Source organism: Erinaceus europaeus, chromosome 16 (genome assembly GCF_950295315.1).
Source record: "Erinaceus europaeus chromosome 16, mEriEur2.1, whole genome shotgun sequence".
Lineage (NCBI taxonomy): Eukaryota > Metazoa > Chordata > Mammalia > Eulipotyphla > Erinaceidae > Erinaceus > Erinaceus europaeus.
In genome coordinates this window covers 18,412,969-18,432,958 of record NC_080177.1, presented here as the reverse complement: position 1 = coordinate 18,432,958, position 19,990 = coordinate 18,412,969, and the positions used below count along the sequence as shown (strand labels likewise).

Genomic DNA, 19,990 nt, shown 5'->3' with positions numbered 1-19,990 from the left:
CCTGTGAAAATAAAAGCAAGGCAGTGGAGAAGGTGAAGGATGCCTTTAGTAAGCTCCAAGAGAAAGGAGTTTACAAAGCCATGAGTGAGTTGACATCTTTATCAACTACATAGAAACCTACATGACAATGAAGATGTAAAGCTGAAACATCTCAAGAAACAAGACATACAGGACAGTGCCTCTACTAGACTTTAGGACACAAACTGGAAATTCTGATCTGACTTTTTAGTTTTAGAGTATTTATGCCACTTTGAATTCTGTTCCATTACCTCATTCATAAAATGGGAACAAACGTGTTCATCTTGTTAATTTACTATAAATATTATTGATTATGTCAGTGCTCAGTGCAAATCTGACACAAATAGCTTCTATTATTATTTCAAGAAATATCCTGCTGTAAAAGATTGTTAAACTTCAAATGCCTGGCAAAAATTAAAAAGTCTTAAAAGGTCTTCAGATAGGAAAAAGATGTTACAGGGGCTATTTTAGAACCATACAATAGTTATGGTTCAGAATTTTTTCAGACAATTCAGGAAGAATTTTCAGTGACAGGAGAAATTCTCACATTTTAAATGGTTAAAAATAGCAGAATTCAGAAACATATGAGCAGTATGGATGTAGGTAAACACACACATGAATACACACGCACAATCTCTCTCAAACAATTAATTAATCCTCAAATAACTCTAGAGATACCAGTTCTCTATGGGTGGTAGGACTATGAATAGTTTTTATTTTCTACTGTAAGTACTCTATATTTTGCAATATATCTCTAACAAGCACTTATTCATATTATACTCAGAAGTTATCTTTAAATATGTAGACAGCTTTGCTTTTTGTCCCAGAGAGAAAGCATTAACATGGTTTTGACTTTGTGATTACATTGATGTATTTGGCACAAACCTGAAAAGGTGAAGAGGTACTTATTGAACTCCCAACACTGATGAGAATTGGCTTGTCTAGGATGTAATTTTGGATTCCCCAACAGTGGAGATAAAAAGGGAAGAGAAAAATTTGCCCATTGAAAACCATCACAAATAAGAAAACAGAAAGGTAAAAATTATAGAAAAACACCATTCTGTACTGCATATTGTATTTTAAAGCACTTTGGTTTCATCTTGGGTAGATTATCAGTTTATTGCCATGTCTGGAATTACAGTTTAAAAATGCTCTGAGGAAGTTTGCTTTCAAATTCATAATGACTAGATGGTAACTTTTAAAAGCAAGTATGCGTTAATGTAGATTTATGCTCTTATTTTTCATTCTCAATTTGTGTTTTGGCAGGTGAAGTACATGAAGACCTGGTTCAGGATGCAGGCATTACTAAGGTGTGGAGGTGATAACATCTCATCTTTACTTCAATTTCAAAAATGATGCATGCTTCCTAGCAATGATGAATTCTAAAATGCCTGAATTCCCTAAAGACTACAAGATAATTAATTTATAAATTATCTGTCTACATTTGTACATATTTGCCCCCATCCCCCCCTTTTTTAAGGTCCCATCTTTTCTTCCTTTCCAAGTCACACATACACCTATTACTACATCCAAATGTTACTCCCTTTTTCCTCTGTTCTATCCAGTTCCTGATGGAGTTGGAATTCAGAACCCTCTGATCATCTCCCTGGTATCATTTCTCTCTTTTTTTAATTTTTTAAAAATATGTATTTATTCATTTTCCCTTTTTGTTGCCTTTGTTGTTTTATTATTGTGGTTATTATGGTTGTTGTTACTGATGTCTTCATTGTTGGATAAGACAGAGAGAAATGGAGAGAGGAGGGGGAGACAGGGGGATAGAAAGATAGACACCCGCAGACCCACTTCACCACTTGTGAAGCAACTCCTCTGCAGGTGGGGAGCCAGGGGCTTGAACTAGGATCCTTACACCGGTCCCTGTGCTTTGCACCACCTGCACTTAACCATTGTGCTACCGCCTGACTCCGAAAACCTGCTATCATTTCTACCTAATGGGAGTATGGACCAAAATTCTTTGTGGGGTGCAGAAGGTGGAAGGTCTGGTTTCTATAATTGTTTCTCTGTTGGACATAGACATTGGCTAGAAAGTCCATTTTAAGCATATTCCTAGGAGCCCACTACTAACATAGTTCTTGCTTTACTTTGATGGCTAACGTGGAGTTGGACAAAAATATTGTCTGAGAAGATGGTATCTGAGTAGAGAAAAGGGGTAGAAAGTTGGATTAGGGCAGAGAGTAGCTTCCATTCTTGAAGAAAAAAAAATCTATGAATAAAATGAACTGTTTACCCCATCTACCTGAACCAAGGCACATATATATACACATATATGTAAACTTTAAGTTCCTATTCATCTGAACTCGCTGCTTTATGGTGAGGGCAAGGTCCTGGAAAGGCCGGCAAGAGGTCTTATGATGACATTCTTATTGGAAGTGACCACTGATGGTAGAGCCTGATGTTTCTACCTCTGTTTGTCAGTTTATTCCTTTCCCTAGCATCTTGCAATATTTTTCTTTGTCCTTGCTTTTGGATAGTTTTACTATTATGTGTATTGGTATGTGCTATTTCAGATTCAGGAATTTGGGCATTCTTTCAGCTTTCTGAATGTCTATATTTTGAACATTCTCTGGATTTGGAAAAAATTCTGTTAGGATTTCTTTGAATATGTTCTTTGCTTCTCTCTACCTCTCTTCTTCTGCTGGGATGGCAGTAACTCTCACATTCATCTCTCTGATGGAGTCTTCTGTTTCACAGAGAGTGCTTCAAATTTTCCCCTAAGTCATTCCTCTCCAGAATTGTTGTGTCCTCTAGTGCTGATATTCTCTTTTCAACCTAACTTAGTCTACTTTCTAGGCCTACCACCTGGGGCTGAACTGCATAGAAAGTGACCTTCACACTCTGCAGCTCCATTTGGCTTTTTTTTTTTTTTTTTTGGTAAGATTGTTGATGATAGCTCAGTAGGTAGATCATGAGACTCTTAATCTCAGGGTTGTGGGTTCGTGCCCCACGTTGGGCAACATATACTAGTTCCTGTTCGGGCACCATTTGCCAGTCCCAGTTCGGCGCCATATGCCAGGCTGCGCTAGCTTCACAGGCGGTAGAGAGACGACCAGGGACTCATGGCTGAGCTGGGAAGCAGTATCTTGTTTATTAATCAGATACATCGCCTTTTATGCATCTATTCACCAGAAGTGGCAAGCAAAAGGAAATGACTATGAGAGGGGGCGGAGCAAAAAAAGAGCACAAAAAGAACATAGAAAGCTTCCATCTAACCAGTGGGGATTAAATCAATACCCTGCAGGCAGGGCGGGACCCAGGTAAAACAGTGATTATGTAAATAGACCACATTGTAAATAATACAAGCGAACCTAATGTTATGATCAAAACAGAGGTCTTATAAGCAGAAATTAGAAGCATACCAACATAAGATGATCTATTGAGTTCTTGAATTGGTGTCTATATGTTAAGTTTGGTTTCTTTAATTGTCTTCCATAATGAGTTTTCTGAATTCTATCTCTGTTGTTCTAGATAATAGGTCTGTCTGAACATTTGTTTCAGATATCACTCAATTTCTCAGCTTCTGCATTTTGTGTGGCTTCTGTTGCTGTGGTTATAGTGTTGGATTTATGTTTACATATCCTGGTAGGGGGAAATTCTATCATGTGCCACTGGTATGCTTATTGCCTGTGTCGTCAATATAGCATCTTCCTGCTTTGCATCCATCCTCTGGGAAGCAATAGCATGGGAGAATTTCTTTTAAGCAGGATTGGGAGTTGGGCCGTGGTGCAGCAGGTTATGTGCATATGGCGCAAAGTGCAAGAACTGGCATAAAGATCCCGGTTGGAGCCCCCGGCTCCTCACCTACAGGGGAGTAGCTTCACAGGCAGTGAAGCAGGTCTGCAGGTGTCTGTTTTTCTCTCCCCTTCTCTGTCTTCCCCTCCTCTCTCCATTTCTCTCTGTCCTATCCAACAACAATGGCATCAATAACCACAACAATGTTAAACAACAAGGGCAACAAAAGGGAAAAATAAATAAATATATATAAATTTTTTTTTTTAAAAAGAGTAAGCAGGATTGTTTTCCCAGCTGGCTGCAGAGGCCCAAGTAGTACTCTCACTCCCTTTCCACGCACTGACCACCTGTATCTGCACATTCTGGCTCAGTGAATTTCTTAAGACATTACAGTTATAATTGGTGAATTTTCAGGTGATTTTTTTTTCATTCATTTAAGTAATTGATCAGTGAAGTGCAGCAGTTGCTACGCCTTGACCATGCCACTGGAAGTTGGCTAGGATTTGATTTCCTAGCTGAATTCTGGGGCTTGAGAAAACCACCAGGCTTTAGTTCTCAAGCCAGGTTTTTCCCCCTTAAACACTGGTAAGTTCCTGTGGGTTGCCCAGTATCCTGTTGATCCTGAGTTCGTTCACATGTTAACTTAACATGTTAAGTTCACATGTTAAGACCCACCTTTCTGCCACTGACAATGAGTTCTGCTTTGTAACTCCCAACATGGTGTCAACTGCCGTGAAGCTTTGACACTCTCTCCCTTACCCCTTTTCTATCCACTGACCACACATGACTGCATGCACCTGTGGCTAAGAGAGTTCCTGAAGAAATCCCAGTTGTAATTTGTTGAGTTTTCAGGTGATTTTTCATTGCTTTATTAACTGACTAGGGGAGTGATGTGAAGTCAATGCTACTCCATGACTACACCTCCAGAATTCCCTCTATATCTTACACCATTGCTGAATTTGTTTACTAGTGCAAGTGCATGTCATCTTCTATTTTTGAAACCATGTCAACTTAACCAGAAATAATTATACTTACTTTTTTCCAATTTGGATGCATTTTTATTTCTTTTACTTGTCTATTGCACTGGTTCATCCTTAAAGCTATGTGTTGAATAGAGATGGAAAGAGTTGGTGTCTTTGTCCGGTTTCTGATTTCAGAGGAAAAATTTCTGTTTTTTTTTTTTTCCTTATTGAGGAAGTTAGCTATGGACTTTGCATATATGGCCTTTATTATGTTAATGTAACTTCTCCCACTACTAGTTTGTTGTGTCAAGTGATTACATTATTATTGTTGTTATTATTGTTATTATTATTTACCAGAGCACTGCTTAGCTGTGGTTTATAGTAATGCCAGAGAACTGAACCTGAGACTTCTGAGTCTCAAACAGGAAGGTCTATTGCATAATTATTCTGCTATCTCCCCTGGAGATCAAGTAATTTTTAGGAATCCTTTATTCTATTAATGTGAAATTCATTATTGATTTTCATATGTTGACTAACCTTTTATGCAAAGATAAACCCCATTTGGTCATGATATATATATATTCCTTTTCATGTTCTCCTGTGTTTCACCTGCTCATACTTTGTTGAGAATTTTTATATGTACATTTACCAGGGACATTGGCCTGTAGGTTTCTTGTAGCATCCTGTTCCCACCCCCTGGCTTTGGATCAGGATAATACTAGCTTCATAAAATAAATTTGGAAGAGTTCCCCCCTCTAGTTTTTTTTTGTGTTTGTGTGTTTTTGGAAGAGTTTGAGATATATTGACGTAATTCTTTTATAAACATTTACAGAATTCACCAGTGAAACCATCTGATGATCTTGGACTTTTCTTTGTTGGAAGGTTTTTGATAAATGATTCAATCTCCTTCCTGGTTGTAGGTTTGTTCATATTTTGTATTTCTTCATGATTCAGCCTTGGCAGGTTGTATACTTCTAGGAATTTATCCAGTTACTCTAGGTTTTTCAATTTGTTGGCATATTGTGGTTCATAGTAGTCTCTTAAAATCCTTTTACTATCTGTGGCATCACTTATAATGTCTTCTATTTCCTTTCTGACCTATTTATTTGTACCTTCCCTTTTTTTAGTTCATCTAGTGAAAAGTTCATCAATTTTGTTGATCTTCTGAAAAAACAAATTAATTTTTTTCCCATTACTTTGTTTACTCCTACTCTAATCTTCCCTTTACGAACTCTGGGATTAGTCAGTTCCTCTTTTTCTAAAGGAATGTAATGTTGGAGATATTTATTATCTTTATTAACTTATTTTATTTTGCTGCCAGGGTTATTACTGGGGACATTTGCATAATTCTGCTGTTCTTCTTGAATTAAAAAAAGTTGTTTTTTCTTGGGTAGAGAGTGAAAGACAGAGAGGGAGAGGGAGAGAAGAGATGCCATAGCACTACTTCATCTCTCATGGAGCTATCCCTTTGGGTGTGCTCCAGTGTGGTGGTCAGGTGCTAGAACACAAGTCTTCACACATGGCAAAGTGTGTGCTCTAAAGATGTGCCACTTCTGGGTGCTTGATATTTTTATTATTATTTTTAAAGATTTTATTTATTTCTTAATGAGAAAGATAGGAGGAGAGAGAAAGAACCAGACATCACTCTAGTACATGTGCTAGAACCTCATGCTTGAGAGTCTAATGCTTTATCCACTGAGCCATTTCCTGGACCACATATATTTATTATTTTAAAACAAATATTTAATTATACATATCTCCTTTTCCCCCACTTCCAGCACAGCTATGACTTCTCATATTCATTTTTAATACTTCTGTGCTGGTGTTTTCATTCAGTGATAGAGGCAGGATGGAGAGAGAAATAGGAGAGGAGGAAGGAGAGGTAGAGAGAGAGAGAGAGGTAGAGAGAGAGAAGAGAGAGAGAGAAAGAGAGAGAGAGAACACAACATTGGAGCTTCCTCTGTTGTCATAGCTCTTCCATATGGTGTCAAGCTTATAAACCATATTCTTAATATTACTTTGCTACATATCTTCATATATAGTAATTTTGTTATTTTGGTAAGTTATTTTTCAAATTTCCTTTTTGATTTCTTCTTTTACCTAATAATTCTTCAAATGTGTATTGTCGAACTTCTACATATTTATGAGTTTTTCAGTTTTACTTCTGCCAGTAATTTCTTGGTTTCATTCCACTGTAATCAAAAAATATATTTGGATTTGACTTTACTTTTACTAAATTTATCATCGCTTAGTTTATGACTGAGCATGTGCTATGGGGAATGTGCTCTGCACATTTGAGAAGAATGTATGCTTTTTTTGCTCTTGACTAAAATGTTCTGGGTGTGATCATTGAGTCCATTTGGTCTATAGAGTATTGTGTCATATTTTTGCTTCTCTGGATTTTTTTTTCCTGACAATTCTACCCATTGCTGAAAGTTGAATATTGAAATGGACTACTATTATTGCATTGTCACTTATTTTCCCCTTGAACTCCATTGAGGCTTGCTTCATATATTTGGGTGCTCTGACTTTCTGTATCTTTGTCTCTCTATCAATATCTCTCCAGTGTTTTCTCCCAGTGAGTGAGCACATGTATACATATGTGTATGCACGCACACCCCCACATATTTGTAATCATTATACTTTTGTGGTAAATTGGCCTTTACACCATTGCAAAATTTACCTCTAGCCCCTGGGTGGCGGTGTATGTGGGACCATGCTCAAGAACATGGGTTCAAGTCTCCAGTCCCTACCTGCAGGGAAGAAACTACACAAGCAGTGAAGTAGGGCTGCAGAGGTCTCTCTTTCTATCCATCTCTGACTCCCTCTTCCCACTCGTTTTATTTGCTATGCTAGCAAATAAAAAGAAATCAGGAAAAATAATGGCTGCTGGGAGCAGTGGATTCATCTTGTAGGCATTGAGCCCTAGTTATAGCCATGGTGGTGGCAATAAAGGGGGGGGGGCGGGCAGTGGTGCACCAGGTTAAGCACATATAGCACCGTGCTTAAGGATCCAGGTTCATGTCCCAGCTCCCCACTTGCAGGGAGGAATGTTTCACATGTGGTGAAGCAGGTCTGTAGGTGTCTTTCTCTCTTGCTCTCTGTCCTCTGTCTCTCATTACCTCTCAGTTTCTCTCTTTCCTGTCAAGTGAAATAAAATAAAATAAAATAAAATAGACCACTGGGAATGGTGGATTCATAGTGTCAGCACCGAGTTTCAGTGATAACCTGGTGGCTAAATAAATAAATATAAATTTACTTTTTGTCTCTTCAGAAGTTTTGACGTAAAGTCTGTTTGTTTCTGCTAGTCAACTGTGCTGTGTCCAGGTCACCAGGTACATGGAATGTCTCTCTGAGCCCCTTCCTTCGCTGTCCTCCAGTTTCTCTCATCTGACTCAGCACTTGGTATTGGGGTGTAACTGGCAGTAACTTTGCATCACAGTAGAGTTGGGGAAAGGTTTTCTCTGCACCCCCACAGTTGGTATGCTTTCTGGATTTCTCTCATCTCTGAAATTCCTTGTTTATTACTCCTGTCTTCTGAAACACTGGGATCAAACAAGGTCTAGAAATCTCTTGCTAGAGATTTGCCCATTAGTTCAAACATGATACCACTGCTGCAAGTAAAGCTATGTTATTTCCCTCTAAGATTTGTTTAAGCAGCCTTTTGCTTTAGCAAAAGTTTCAGCAACTGAGATCTTTCTGTATCCTCTTGATGCTACTTCATGCATTACCTTTCTCCATTCTTTTTTTTAAATTGTTTATTTATAAAGTGGAAACACTGACAAGACCATAGGATAACAGGGTTACAATTCCACACCTTTCCCACCACCAGAATTACATATCCCATCCCCTCCCCTGATAACTTTCCCATTCTCTATCCCCCTGGGAGTATGGGCCCAGGGCCATTATGGGGTACAGAAGGTGGAAGGTCTGGCTTCTGTAATTGTTTCCCCACTGAACGTGGGCATTGACAAATCAATCCATACTTCCAGCCTGTCTCTCTCTTTCCCTAGTTGGGCAGAGGTCAGGGGAAGCAGGGCTCCAGGACACATTGGTGGGGTTATCTGCCCAGCAAAGTCTGGTTAGCATCACGGTAGCATCTGGAACCTGGTGGCTGAAAAAGAGTTCAGATAGAAATCAGAACAAACTGTTGACTAATCATGAACCTAAAGGCTGGAATATTGTGGATGAAGATTTGGGGTCTCAGTTTTTTTTAATTTAATTTTTTATTTACAAAAAGGAAACATTGACTAAACCATAGGAGAAGAGGAGTACAACTTCACATAATTCCCACTACCAGAACTCTGTATCCCATCCCCTCCCCTGATAGCTTTCCTATTCTTTAACCCTCTGGGAGTATGGACCCAAGGTCATTGTAGGATGCAGCAGGTTGAAGGTCTGGCTTCTGTAATTGCTTCCCCACTGAACATGGGCATTGACAGGTTGATCCATACTCCCAGTCTGTCTTTCTCTTTCCCTAATGAGGAAGGGTTCTGGGGAATCGGAGCTCCAGGACATATTGGTGGGGTTGTCTGTCCAGGGAAGTCTGGTCGGCATCCTGCTAGCATCTGGCACCTGGTGGTTGAAAAGAGAGATAACATACAAAGCCAAAGAAATAGTTGACCAGTCATGGACCTAAAGGCTGGAATAGTGCAGATGAAGAGTTGGGGGGTGGTCTCCATTTTGTAGATAGCTAGTAGGCATATTTTAGTTATATTGTTAAGAGCCTGTGGCTATACTAGTAGTTTTGTTGTTGTTGTTGTTTTGTTTTGCCTGAGCCTGAAATCTGATATGCAGGTGGATCCTAATTATTGTCTGGGGAGGTGATGACATCGCTGGCAGAAGGACCAGAAAGCTAGATCAGGGAAGAGAGTAGCTCCCAAATATGGGAAAGGTGTATAAATATTGTCGACTGTAAATCCCATCGATTTGATGTGAACTGGGACCCATATTCAGCTTAGGAGCCTATGTGACCCCTGAATCCCTGTAGATCTGAGCTCACATTCTGTGGTCATAAGTAGGAACATTCCAAGCTGCCACAATATCAGGACTCATCTTCCTCAGGTGTAGCATAGAGTATGTTGTCCATCCTCCCTTCGGAGGAAGGAACATTCTCCACTGTTGTTGATCCAAGTTGAGGGCAAAGTCCTATGAGAGCCCACAAAGGGGTCTACTGTGTTGTTTCTGATAAGAATGACCAACAACAATAGAGAGAGGGATTTATTCGAGGTCTAGGCCCATCAAGTCTGTGAATCTCAGGACTCCCTGATTAGGGCCCAAGCTGACAGGGTGGCCTGATAATGACTAAGGAGTCACTGTTAAAGTATGCCAGACTCTTGTCCTTATTCAGCTTTTGCAGTCCTTGCTTTGATGAGGTTAGCTTTGGAGAGAGTGAGAGAACTGTAATAGGAAGTAGGTGAGGAGGGTATCTAAGTCTAAGTAGATACTATTTCATTATGAACTTGATACTGACTCACTACAGATTATTGTGTATTTTTGCTTTCAGGTATATATTTTGCCCTAATTTATGGATACATGTGAACATATGCCCTATCTCATGAGACCTGGTCTATATCTAGGTTTTGGGACTTTGTTAGAAAGTTAACCTCCTGGAATGGAATTTGAGGATACTATGAAAGGAAAGGTCTCACTTGAGTAATGAGGGTGAAAGGTTGACATTCCATGCCTGACATCTCTGGACACAGTCTAAAGTAAAGCATGCCGAGGTGGTACTCCTTGCGTTGATTAGGTTGGGATTGGTGGAAGCAATATCATTTGGTATGACTTGAGAGAAGCATGCCGGAAAGTGAGCCCCACCCTGCAGGTTCCAGGACTGGGGGAAAGGCTTTAAAGAGGAAGCGGGAGGATCCTGCTATCTTAGAGTTTAAGAATTCAATAGATAGTTATTATTATAATCACATTATTTGGCAGTTGGCTTAACTTTGAAATATCCCTTTGTTAGGATTTGCTGTATCATACACACCATCACCATAATTCATGTTTTGAAATTATTTGCATATAGCTGTGCCACCGGTTGCTTCTGTTCTCCCTGGTCTAAGCTTTTAAGAGTCAACATATCTAAGACTCAGCCTATGTATTAAAAAGACTTAGTCTGTGCTTTAAAAAGTTTGAGACATTCAATCAATTTTTCCTCTCTCATATTAATTAAATAGTGATTTATATGACTAAAAATTGATAGGAGTGTACATAAACACCATTCTTACCACCAAAAGACCTTGTCCTATTCCCCCCCTCCTCTTCGCCCCGTGAAGCTGAACATTCACCCTCACACTCAACCCAGGGTTTTTACTTTGGTACCCTGCTGCAGGGATCTCAGTTTTGGAAAAAGCTAGTAGGTCTATTTTAGTTATATTCCAAAGGGCCCATGACTTTACTCGTTTTTGCCTGACCCTGACATCCGATAAGCAGGTGGACCCAAGTTATTGTCTAGGAAGATGATGCCATTCTTATTTTCCCTCTTCGATTCTTCCTCTCTCCACTTTGGCTAGAATTCCTCCTAAGTCAAAGTGGTATAGCTTTTGTTTCTACTGTTCTCCTTAAAAATGGAATTTTCCTTTCATTTCCCACCCATCCCCAGTGATTCCTATCAATATGAAGAAATCTTACTTTATGCCACAATGAATAAATCAAAAGTCTAATTAATATTTATTGACCTACTTATATCCTGCCTGCAAAGTCATGCTTTTGTTATTTCAGACACTTTTAGAGAGCAACAGACAAGTCATCCATAACTGGGAGAAGAGAGCTTTAATAGTTGTGCAAGAATTGTTCTCTGGCAGAGCAGGACATTGAGGGAGGACCTGACCCCTTTCTCTCTTTCCAGATACATATCTTGCCACGTACACCAGATGGTCAGTCCTACTGTACTCCTTAAAATCTTTCCAAATAAACCACTGTCTTGCATAGGCCTCTGCAAATATTTCAGACACAAAGGTTCTTAACATTTATCTCCTGTGACTTTCTTCTTAAGAAGAAACAGGAAATATGTTCCAGAAAAAAAAAAAAAAGAAAGGGGGGAGCATGGGGGGTGGGGAGGAGATAGTGACTCTAGTCCAGAAGAGTGATAAGGAAAATCCCTGGATGTGTCTCAGTAAATAATCTGGCAAATAACCAGCCTTGCTTCAAGTTCTGGTAACAGCTACCTAATAGCTGAGAAAATCTAAGTGTAATTTCCTGTGAAGAGTGGGTCTGAGAATGTGGCCTGGGAGATGGTGTAGAAATATCTGTTTACTTTATAAGCCATAGTGTTTTTTTGTTTTTGTTGTTGTTTGTTTGTCTTGTAACCCCCAGCATAAATTGTAAAATGTTAAATGTATCAATACTCCAATAAGATAGATTAGCATATTCCAAGTCCTTGACAAATGGTGGCTATTATTAAATCAGTGTGTGAACAGAGAAATAATTAAGAACTAGTGTAGAAAGTTGTCTTTTCTTTTTGTTTGTTTTTTCCTCCAGTGTTATTGCAGGGACTCGTTGCCTGCACTATGAATCCTCTGCTCCTGGAGGCCATTTTTCCCATTTTTGTTGCCCTTATTGTTATTGTTGCCATTGCTGTTGTTGTTGGATAGGACAGAGAAAAATCAAGAGAGGAGGGGAAGAGAAAGATAGACACCTGCAAACCTGCTTCACCATTTGTGAAGTGACCCCCTCCCCCGCAGGTGGGAAACCAGGGCTCTAACTGGAATCCTTGTGCCAGTCCTTGCACTTCATGCCATGTGTGCTTAGTCGCCTTGCTACTGCTCAGCCCTGAAAATTATCTTATTTAAAGCATAGGTTTTTAGTTGAAATTCTGCTCTGCTACTTTCTAAGTGGGAGACCTTTGGTAGGGCTCATATTCTCATCTGAAAATGGGTAAAATAATAGTATCTATTATATGAGATTATTAAAAGGATTATATGTAAAAAAATAAAAGCAGTGCCTTGAGAGTGGTATTTAGCCCCTTATAAAATAAATATTTACCTTTTTAAGTATTATTAATTTTATAATAACTCTGGTTTCATGGAAATTATGGGTTTAATTTTATTTCAGTTTTGCTGCTGGATTTAACAAGCTCTGTGACTTGGCATGGGTCACTTATGTTGCTCATAGCACTGTTTCTCTGTTAGAAAGTAGTTATCATAAAACATGCACTTTAAACTTTAACACTGAAAAAATGAGTGTGAGCTTAAAGGATCTGTCCAAATTTTACTCTGACCTTATGTATTTCTTTCCCAGCTTTACTGAGAAATAACTGATATATATCTCATTATTTTGCATTTAAGACATATACTATGATTATTTGGTGAAATGATTACTACTGTAGGTTCTGCTAATTGTTATGAAAAAAAAGAATAAGAAAGAAGGTGTTCCTGTAATGAGAACACTTATGAATTATTCCTTTAATCATTTAATAATTTACTTATAATACCACATGGTCAAGTATAGTCATGTTGTACATTAGAAGCAAAGCAAAAGAGCAGACAAAACACAACCCAAGCCAACCCATGGATCCTGACTGCAGATCCTAGAATAACAGAGTAGGAGGAATGGGAGAAAAAAGTGGAGAGAATCTCTAGCAAACTGAAGAGTAAGGTTAGTGTTACTTTGGTGATGATTGTGGTGTAATAACTGACACTTGAACAGGTGTGAAGCTGTACATCTAAAACTGATACAGTTTTGTAAAACAGCAGGGAATCGATAGCTTAAAAAAGAGGAAAAGTGTATCTTATGCATTAACTTGAAGTTAAGAATGAAACCTGAAAAAAAAAGCCTTAAAAATAAAAACTCTAGCAATAATCATGAGGGAGGAAATGTGGACTCTGTAGTTGGTAAACGCTTTGACATAAAATGTGAAGGGTGGAACTTCTACGATTTTCTCTTGAAACAGGAACAGTACACAATCCTTTGTCCACAGGTTGGTTAGGTGCTTCAGTAAATAAAGCATATGCCAGAGCAGTGCTCTGGTCTCACTTTAAACAAACAAACACACAAACAACAAATACAGGGGCAGGCGATGGCATGCCTGGTTAAATGCATGTATCACCAGCACAAAGACATGGATTTAAGCCCAGGTTCTTACCTTCAGGGGGAAAGCCTCACAAGCAGTGAAGCAGTGCTGCAACTCTCCTTCTCTCTCTCTCTCTCTCTCTCTCTCCTCTATTCCCCTTCCCTCTCAATTTCTCAATGTTTTATCAAATAAAATAAAGTTTAAAAAAATTAAAAAATAACAAATACACAAATAGGAAAAAAAAATTCACAGGAATTTATCCAAAACTTTTTGGGGACAGAATTATTAAGCATTCAGATTTTTTCCCCTACTTGTAGAAATGTCCTATGTCTGCCGTTATATTATACATTATCTCCAGTGAGATATGAAAAAGAACTGTAATCTAAGACATTAATGCTTTTTGTATTGGGTGATATAAGTTCACACTAAGGTTAAGATAACTCTGTAACTAGATATATACCATTTCTAGTCAGATGTTACTGTCAATGTGAGTTCAAGTCAGGTAAGTTTTTTTTTTTTTTGTCGAGGGGATTTTGAAAAAGAAAAAAAGTGTCCAGTTTTCAGAAGTTTCTTGTATTTTGAAGTTACAATCAGCATGTGAGAATCTGTTTAGTCAATGGATATTTTTCTTCCCGTATGATTTTTAGAAGCTTCCAAGTTTGGGTACAGGACTCTGAAATGAGAGAATAATACTAAATGCTAGTGAGGAAACAGAAAGCCGTTTTAGTGTCAGGTGCTTGAGGCTGCAAAATCACTCAGGCATTAGAAATGATTTCAAGAACTGTTTTTGAGTTGTTAAAAGGACTATCATTGGAATAAGGTTTATGGTTCTCATATCATTGTTGCTTTGCAGAAAAAAGGGACTGTGGATTTTTCAGTCATCTCCCAAGCAGATGAAGCATCTCAGTTCTCTGATTGTGATCTGATGGAGTCCATTAAACTGGGTGACCCCAAGGTACATGAATTCCTTCGGATACTTGCTCTCTGCCATACAGTAATGTCAGAGGAAAATAGCGCAGGTGAGTTGACCATGTGGAGCCATAAGCTTGACTTTGTTTTGTGTTTGAAAATATATCTTTATTAAAATGTTGGAAGTTGAAATGTTTTTCTAACGAAAAGAACAGCATTGCACAATGAGTCTCTTTTATATTTATTTAAATCCTGAATATTTTCCTCTGAATGTGGAGAACATAAGAAAAGAAAAAAAGAAAACAGGGACAGAGGGGCAGATGAGGGTACAAATATGCTAGCTGGAAAGGGGTGAAATAATTCTTATGAATGAGTATGGAATCTGGCTGTGAGCTTCCTGGTTGCTAGGAAAATATAGCTCAAGCACTTAGCTCTCATGATTCTCATACATGTAGATGACCACTAGGTAGTTGCTTACAGAGAAATTTCCCAGTGGAGAGGACATATTGGTCTTGATATTAGAATAATCTTTTTTTTTCCCCAACCCCCATCATGAGAAAATAATCATGTTTGTTAGGATGGTTGCTTGGAGCTCAAAGTTAGTGGATTAGGACAAAAGCAGTGGGGCTACTTTGACTCTGAAGTGACAAGGCAGGATGATAATGGTAGAGTGATTGCCTTTTGCTCCAACTGAGCCCAATCTGTCCACTACAAGTTTTCTTTCTTTCTTTCTGCTGCAAGTTATTAAGTTAAAAATTACATGGGCAGTATTTTAACTTAAATGTGAAATATATTATAAACAGATCATTGATTGTACATTGCTAGGTGGGTATTATACATATCTATGCTTGCATATATGTATTCTCTCTAATTTCCCCCTTATTGGGTACTACAGTCAAGCTATAGCTTTGACTTAGCTTATATTGGACTAAACCATTTATCTGTAGTGAGAAACTACACTAGTACATTTATGACCTAAACTGATTTTTATACTATATTACATAATGTAAGATATATATATATATATACACACACTATAATACTATATGTACTATATTAACTAATGTTAATAAGGCTTTCATATATTGAGTTGTCAAAAAACTCATGACAATTATCTTTGTTTTCCTATTTAAGACTTTTCCAACAAGTCAATATCTATATACTATCACCATGACTTTAATCAAGTTTCTTTCATGGTTGCCTTCAAGTTTCTTCTTCTTCTTCTTCTTCTTCTTCTTCTTCTTCTTCTTCTTCTTCTTCTTCTTCTTCTTCTTCTTCTTCTTCTTTTTTTTTTTTTTTTAGCGAATTAATAATAACAAGAATTTAGGACAAGAGGGGTACAATTCTATACTATTCCCACTCATCACAAGAGTTCCGTATCACATTCCCTCCATTCATTTCATGAGCAAGTTTATTTTTAATATGATATTCTCTTATGCTTTTTTATGATAATTGTTTCTGCCTACTTTGACATCTTCTTTTGTTCCTTTCTCCATGTTTCATTGTATGGAATACTGGAGCTAAAAATTTTTTTTAGCTCTTTGTCTAATTTTCATATTGTTCTTAAATGTCCAGCAAGCTGTGGCTGCCTGTTCTTACTTGTACTTGAGAATTCCTGTTGGCTTCTTGGTGAATATAAGTTCTCATTACAGGGTCCTGTTTTCTGGTGGCATATTTAGTGTATATCTTTCCACCCTTACCACCTGCATATATAGATAGATATAGATGTGTAGGTAATCCATTTGTTTGTTTTCTAAATATTTAATTATTTATTGTGAGGAAGAGAGAGACAGACAGACACACAGAGAGAGAAAGAGAGAGAGAGAAGAGGGAGAGGGAGAGGGAGAGGGAGAGGGAGAGGGAGAGGGAGAGAGTAAATCAGAGCACTGCTCAGCTTTGGCACAAAGTAGTACAGGCAATGAACCTGTGACCTCTGGGACTGTGGACTGTGGACATGTAATTTGGTGCTCTGGTAGATTGAACTATTGCCCAAATAGTTATGATTGTTATTTTTAACAAAAAGTATATGCAACTAATTCAATTCACAATTTATCTTCACCATTAGTGCAAGTCAGCAAATAGCCCTAGCTGTCAATTTTTTCTACTTAATTTTTACAAAGACAGTATAATTTCATATAGAAGGCCTTTCTTTACATTCTGGTTTCTGTCATTTTAATTTAGTCCTTTTTTATTTAAAAAATAATTTAAAAATTGCTATCAGGGTTATTTGGGGGGGTGCTTGCATGGTGAATATATTGTTCTTGGTAGCTATTTCCCCCCCTTTTATATTTGAAAGGACAGAGAGAACTTGAGAGAGGATGGGGAAGGAGAGAGGGAGAGAGAAATGTCTACACCATAGCTTCACTACTAGTGAATCTTTCCCCCTGCAGGTGGAGATCAGGGGCTTGAACATGAGTGTTCAACCAAGTTCACTTCCTTGTCCCAGCCCTTTTCTATATTAAAACAAATTTTGATTTTTCATTGGATTGGAATATTATATACACTTGGGAGTACAACATCACACCTTTATATCTGCACAAGCCTCAACCTAACCCACCAGCAAATCCAGGGCATGTCATTATCAAGATCAGCCCTCTCCTCATCTTTACATTTCTATCATGTGACTTCAGTTTATAATTGTGTTACATTCTTTTTTCTGTATTTATTTAAGAAAGGAGACATTAACAAAACCGTAGGATAGGAAGGGTACAACGCCACACAGTTCCCACCACTCAATCTCCATATCCCATCCCCTCCCCTGATAGCTTTCCCATTCTCTATCCCTCTGGGAGTATGAACCCAGGGTCATTGTGGGATGCAGAAGGTGGAAGGTCTGGCTTCTGTAATTGCTTCCCTGCTGAACATGGGCGTTGACTGGTGGATTCATACTCCCAGTCTGCCTCTCTCTTTCCCTAGTAGGGTGGGTCTCTGGGGACGTGGGGCTCCAGGACATATTGGTGGGGTCGTCAGTCCAGGGAAGTCTGGTCGGCATCATGCTGGCATCTGGAACCTGGTGGCTGAAAAGAGAGTTAACATACAGAGCCAAACAAATTGTTGAACAATTATGGACCTAAAGGCTGGAATAGTGCAGATGAAGTGTTGGGGGATACTCATTGCAGACTATTGTGTACTTTTGCTTTCAGGTATATATTTGCCCTAGTTTATGGATATGTGTGCACATATGCTCTATCTCAGGGGACCTGGTCTATATCTAGGTTTTGGAACTTTGTTAGGAAGTGAACCACCTGGGATGGAATTAGAGAATCCTATGAAAAGAAAGGTCTCACACGAGTGATGAAGGTGAAAGGTTTTCATTCCACACCTGAAGTCTGTGGACACAGTCTGAAGTGAAGCATGCTGGGTTGGCACTCATTGTGTTGATTAGGTTGCGATCGGCGGATGCAATATTATTTGATGTGAATTGAAAGAAGCATGTGGGAAAGTGGGCCCTATCCTAAGGTTCTAGAACTGGGGGAAATATAGGCTCTATAGTGGAAATGTGAGGTTCCTGCTGTCTTAGGGTTCAAGAAGACAATGGATAGTTATTGTCATCGTCACATTATTTGGTAATTGGGTTAACTTTGAAAAGTCCCTTTGTTGGGGAGTCAGGCAGTATAGCAGCAGGTTAAAGCATGGGTGGTGCAAAGCACAAGGACTGGCTTAAGAATCCCGGTTCGAGCCCGCGGTTCCCCACCTGCAGGGGAGTCGCTTCACAAGCGATGAAACAGATCTGCAGGTGTCTGTCTTTCTTGCTCCCTCTCTGTCTTCCCCTCCTCTCTCCATTTCTCTCTGTTCTATCCAACAATGATGACATCAATAACAACAATAGTAACTACAACAATAAAACAACAAGGGCAACAAAAGAGAGTAAATAAATAAATAAATATAAGAAAAAAAAAAAAGAAAAGTCCCTTTGTTAGGGTTTGCTGTATAATACCCAGCATCTTGTATATAGCTGTGCCACCGATTGCTTCTGTTCTACCTGGTCTAGGCTTTTGAGAGAGTCCACATATCAAAGACTCAGCCTATGTATTAAAAAGACTCAGTCTGTGTTTTAAAAAGTTCAAGACATACTATCAACTTTCCCCTCTCATATTAATTAAATAGTGATTTATATGACCACACTTTAATAGGAGTGTACATAAACACCATTCCCACCACCAAAAGACTGCATCCCATTCCACCCACTCACCCCCACCCCCAACCCACCCCCTGCCACCCCGGGAGGCCAAATCCTCGCTCTTAAAAATTTTTTATTCATGATTTAACAGTGGTTTACAAGATTATAAGAATCTTCTTTTTTGCTCTTAACCCCAATACACACAGACACACACTCAATCAGACAACAAGAATTAGCATCCTGGTTTGATTCCTTACGTTTCAAGGAATTGCTTGGATGCATTTTTGTAAAATTGATTAAGTGTTTTGGTATATAAACTGTTTCTAAGATTTTGTGAGATCTACAGCAGTTATCTTTGGGAGGCTGGAGGGTGGGGACAAAACTTTGGTGGTGGGAGCAAGGTGGAACTATACTTTGTAATCTTACAGTCTTTAAGCCACTATTAATTACAAATAGAAAATGGAAAAAAAATAATTAAAAAGTGTTTTGATTAGTGAGCTTTCCATGGCCCATCTCTATCACTGAAAGTATAAATTCATGGTCTTAGATCAAGAAATTTTCAGCTTAGTGGAGTAGCAGACTGCAGAATGGGTATTTTCATATATGATGTCAAGGGATGATTTGTTGGCATGTATGGAGTCCTGTCGCATTTCCACTCACAGCTGGTTTGTGATTGGAAAAAGTCTGCTTTCTAGAGTTGACCTTTATGTTGGGTATTAAAGAGTGTGTTGGGATTGGCTTTAGTATTTTATGGATGTTAGTTACTTTTGTTTCTATGACTGCATTTATCTCTGTTTAAGTCCCCCCCCTTTGGTTATTATTTAACTCACACATTTCCTTTCCTTATAGGCCAGTTGACTTACCAAGTTCAGTCACCTGATGAAGGGGCTCTAGTGACTGCTGCAAGAAATTTTGGCTTCATTTTTAAGTCTCGAACACCAGAGACTATAACAGTAGAAGAACTGGGCACGCCAGTTACTTACCAACTGCTTGCCTTTCTGGATTTCAATAATATCAGAAAGAGGATGTCTGTCATAGGTATGTGTGGTAACTGAGATTTGTTTTGCTCTTTTGAAAGTGCTATGTTTTTGTTGATGCTTCTCAAGGATGATGTCACTCTTGCTATGTGCTGAAAGTTGTGATATCTTTCTGTCCTTATAAAATTCTGCTATCCTTAACTTAGTTCCTACACTCTAGTAGTAAGTATAGCCATCATTTAACGAGTAC

General features: G+C 38.6%; 1 protein-coding gene across 1 annotated transcript in view; it reads left to right on the top strand.

The window, feature by feature from the left end:
* Window positions 1–19,990, top strand: part of ATP8B4 (ATPase phospholipid transporting 8B4 (putative)) — a 255,344-nt gene that overhangs the window by 162,479 nt on the left and 72,875 nt on the right. The window contains exons 15-17 of the mRNA XM_060174644.1: window positions 1,285–1,328; window positions 14,588–14,753; window positions 19,613–19,801. Of these exons, the coding sequence (XP_060030627.1) occupies window positions 1,285–1,328; window positions 14,588–14,753; window positions 19,613–19,801 (399 nt within the window). The remainder of the gene's footprint in view (window positions 1–1,284; window positions 1,329–14,587; window positions 14,754–19,612; window positions 19,802–19,990) is intronic.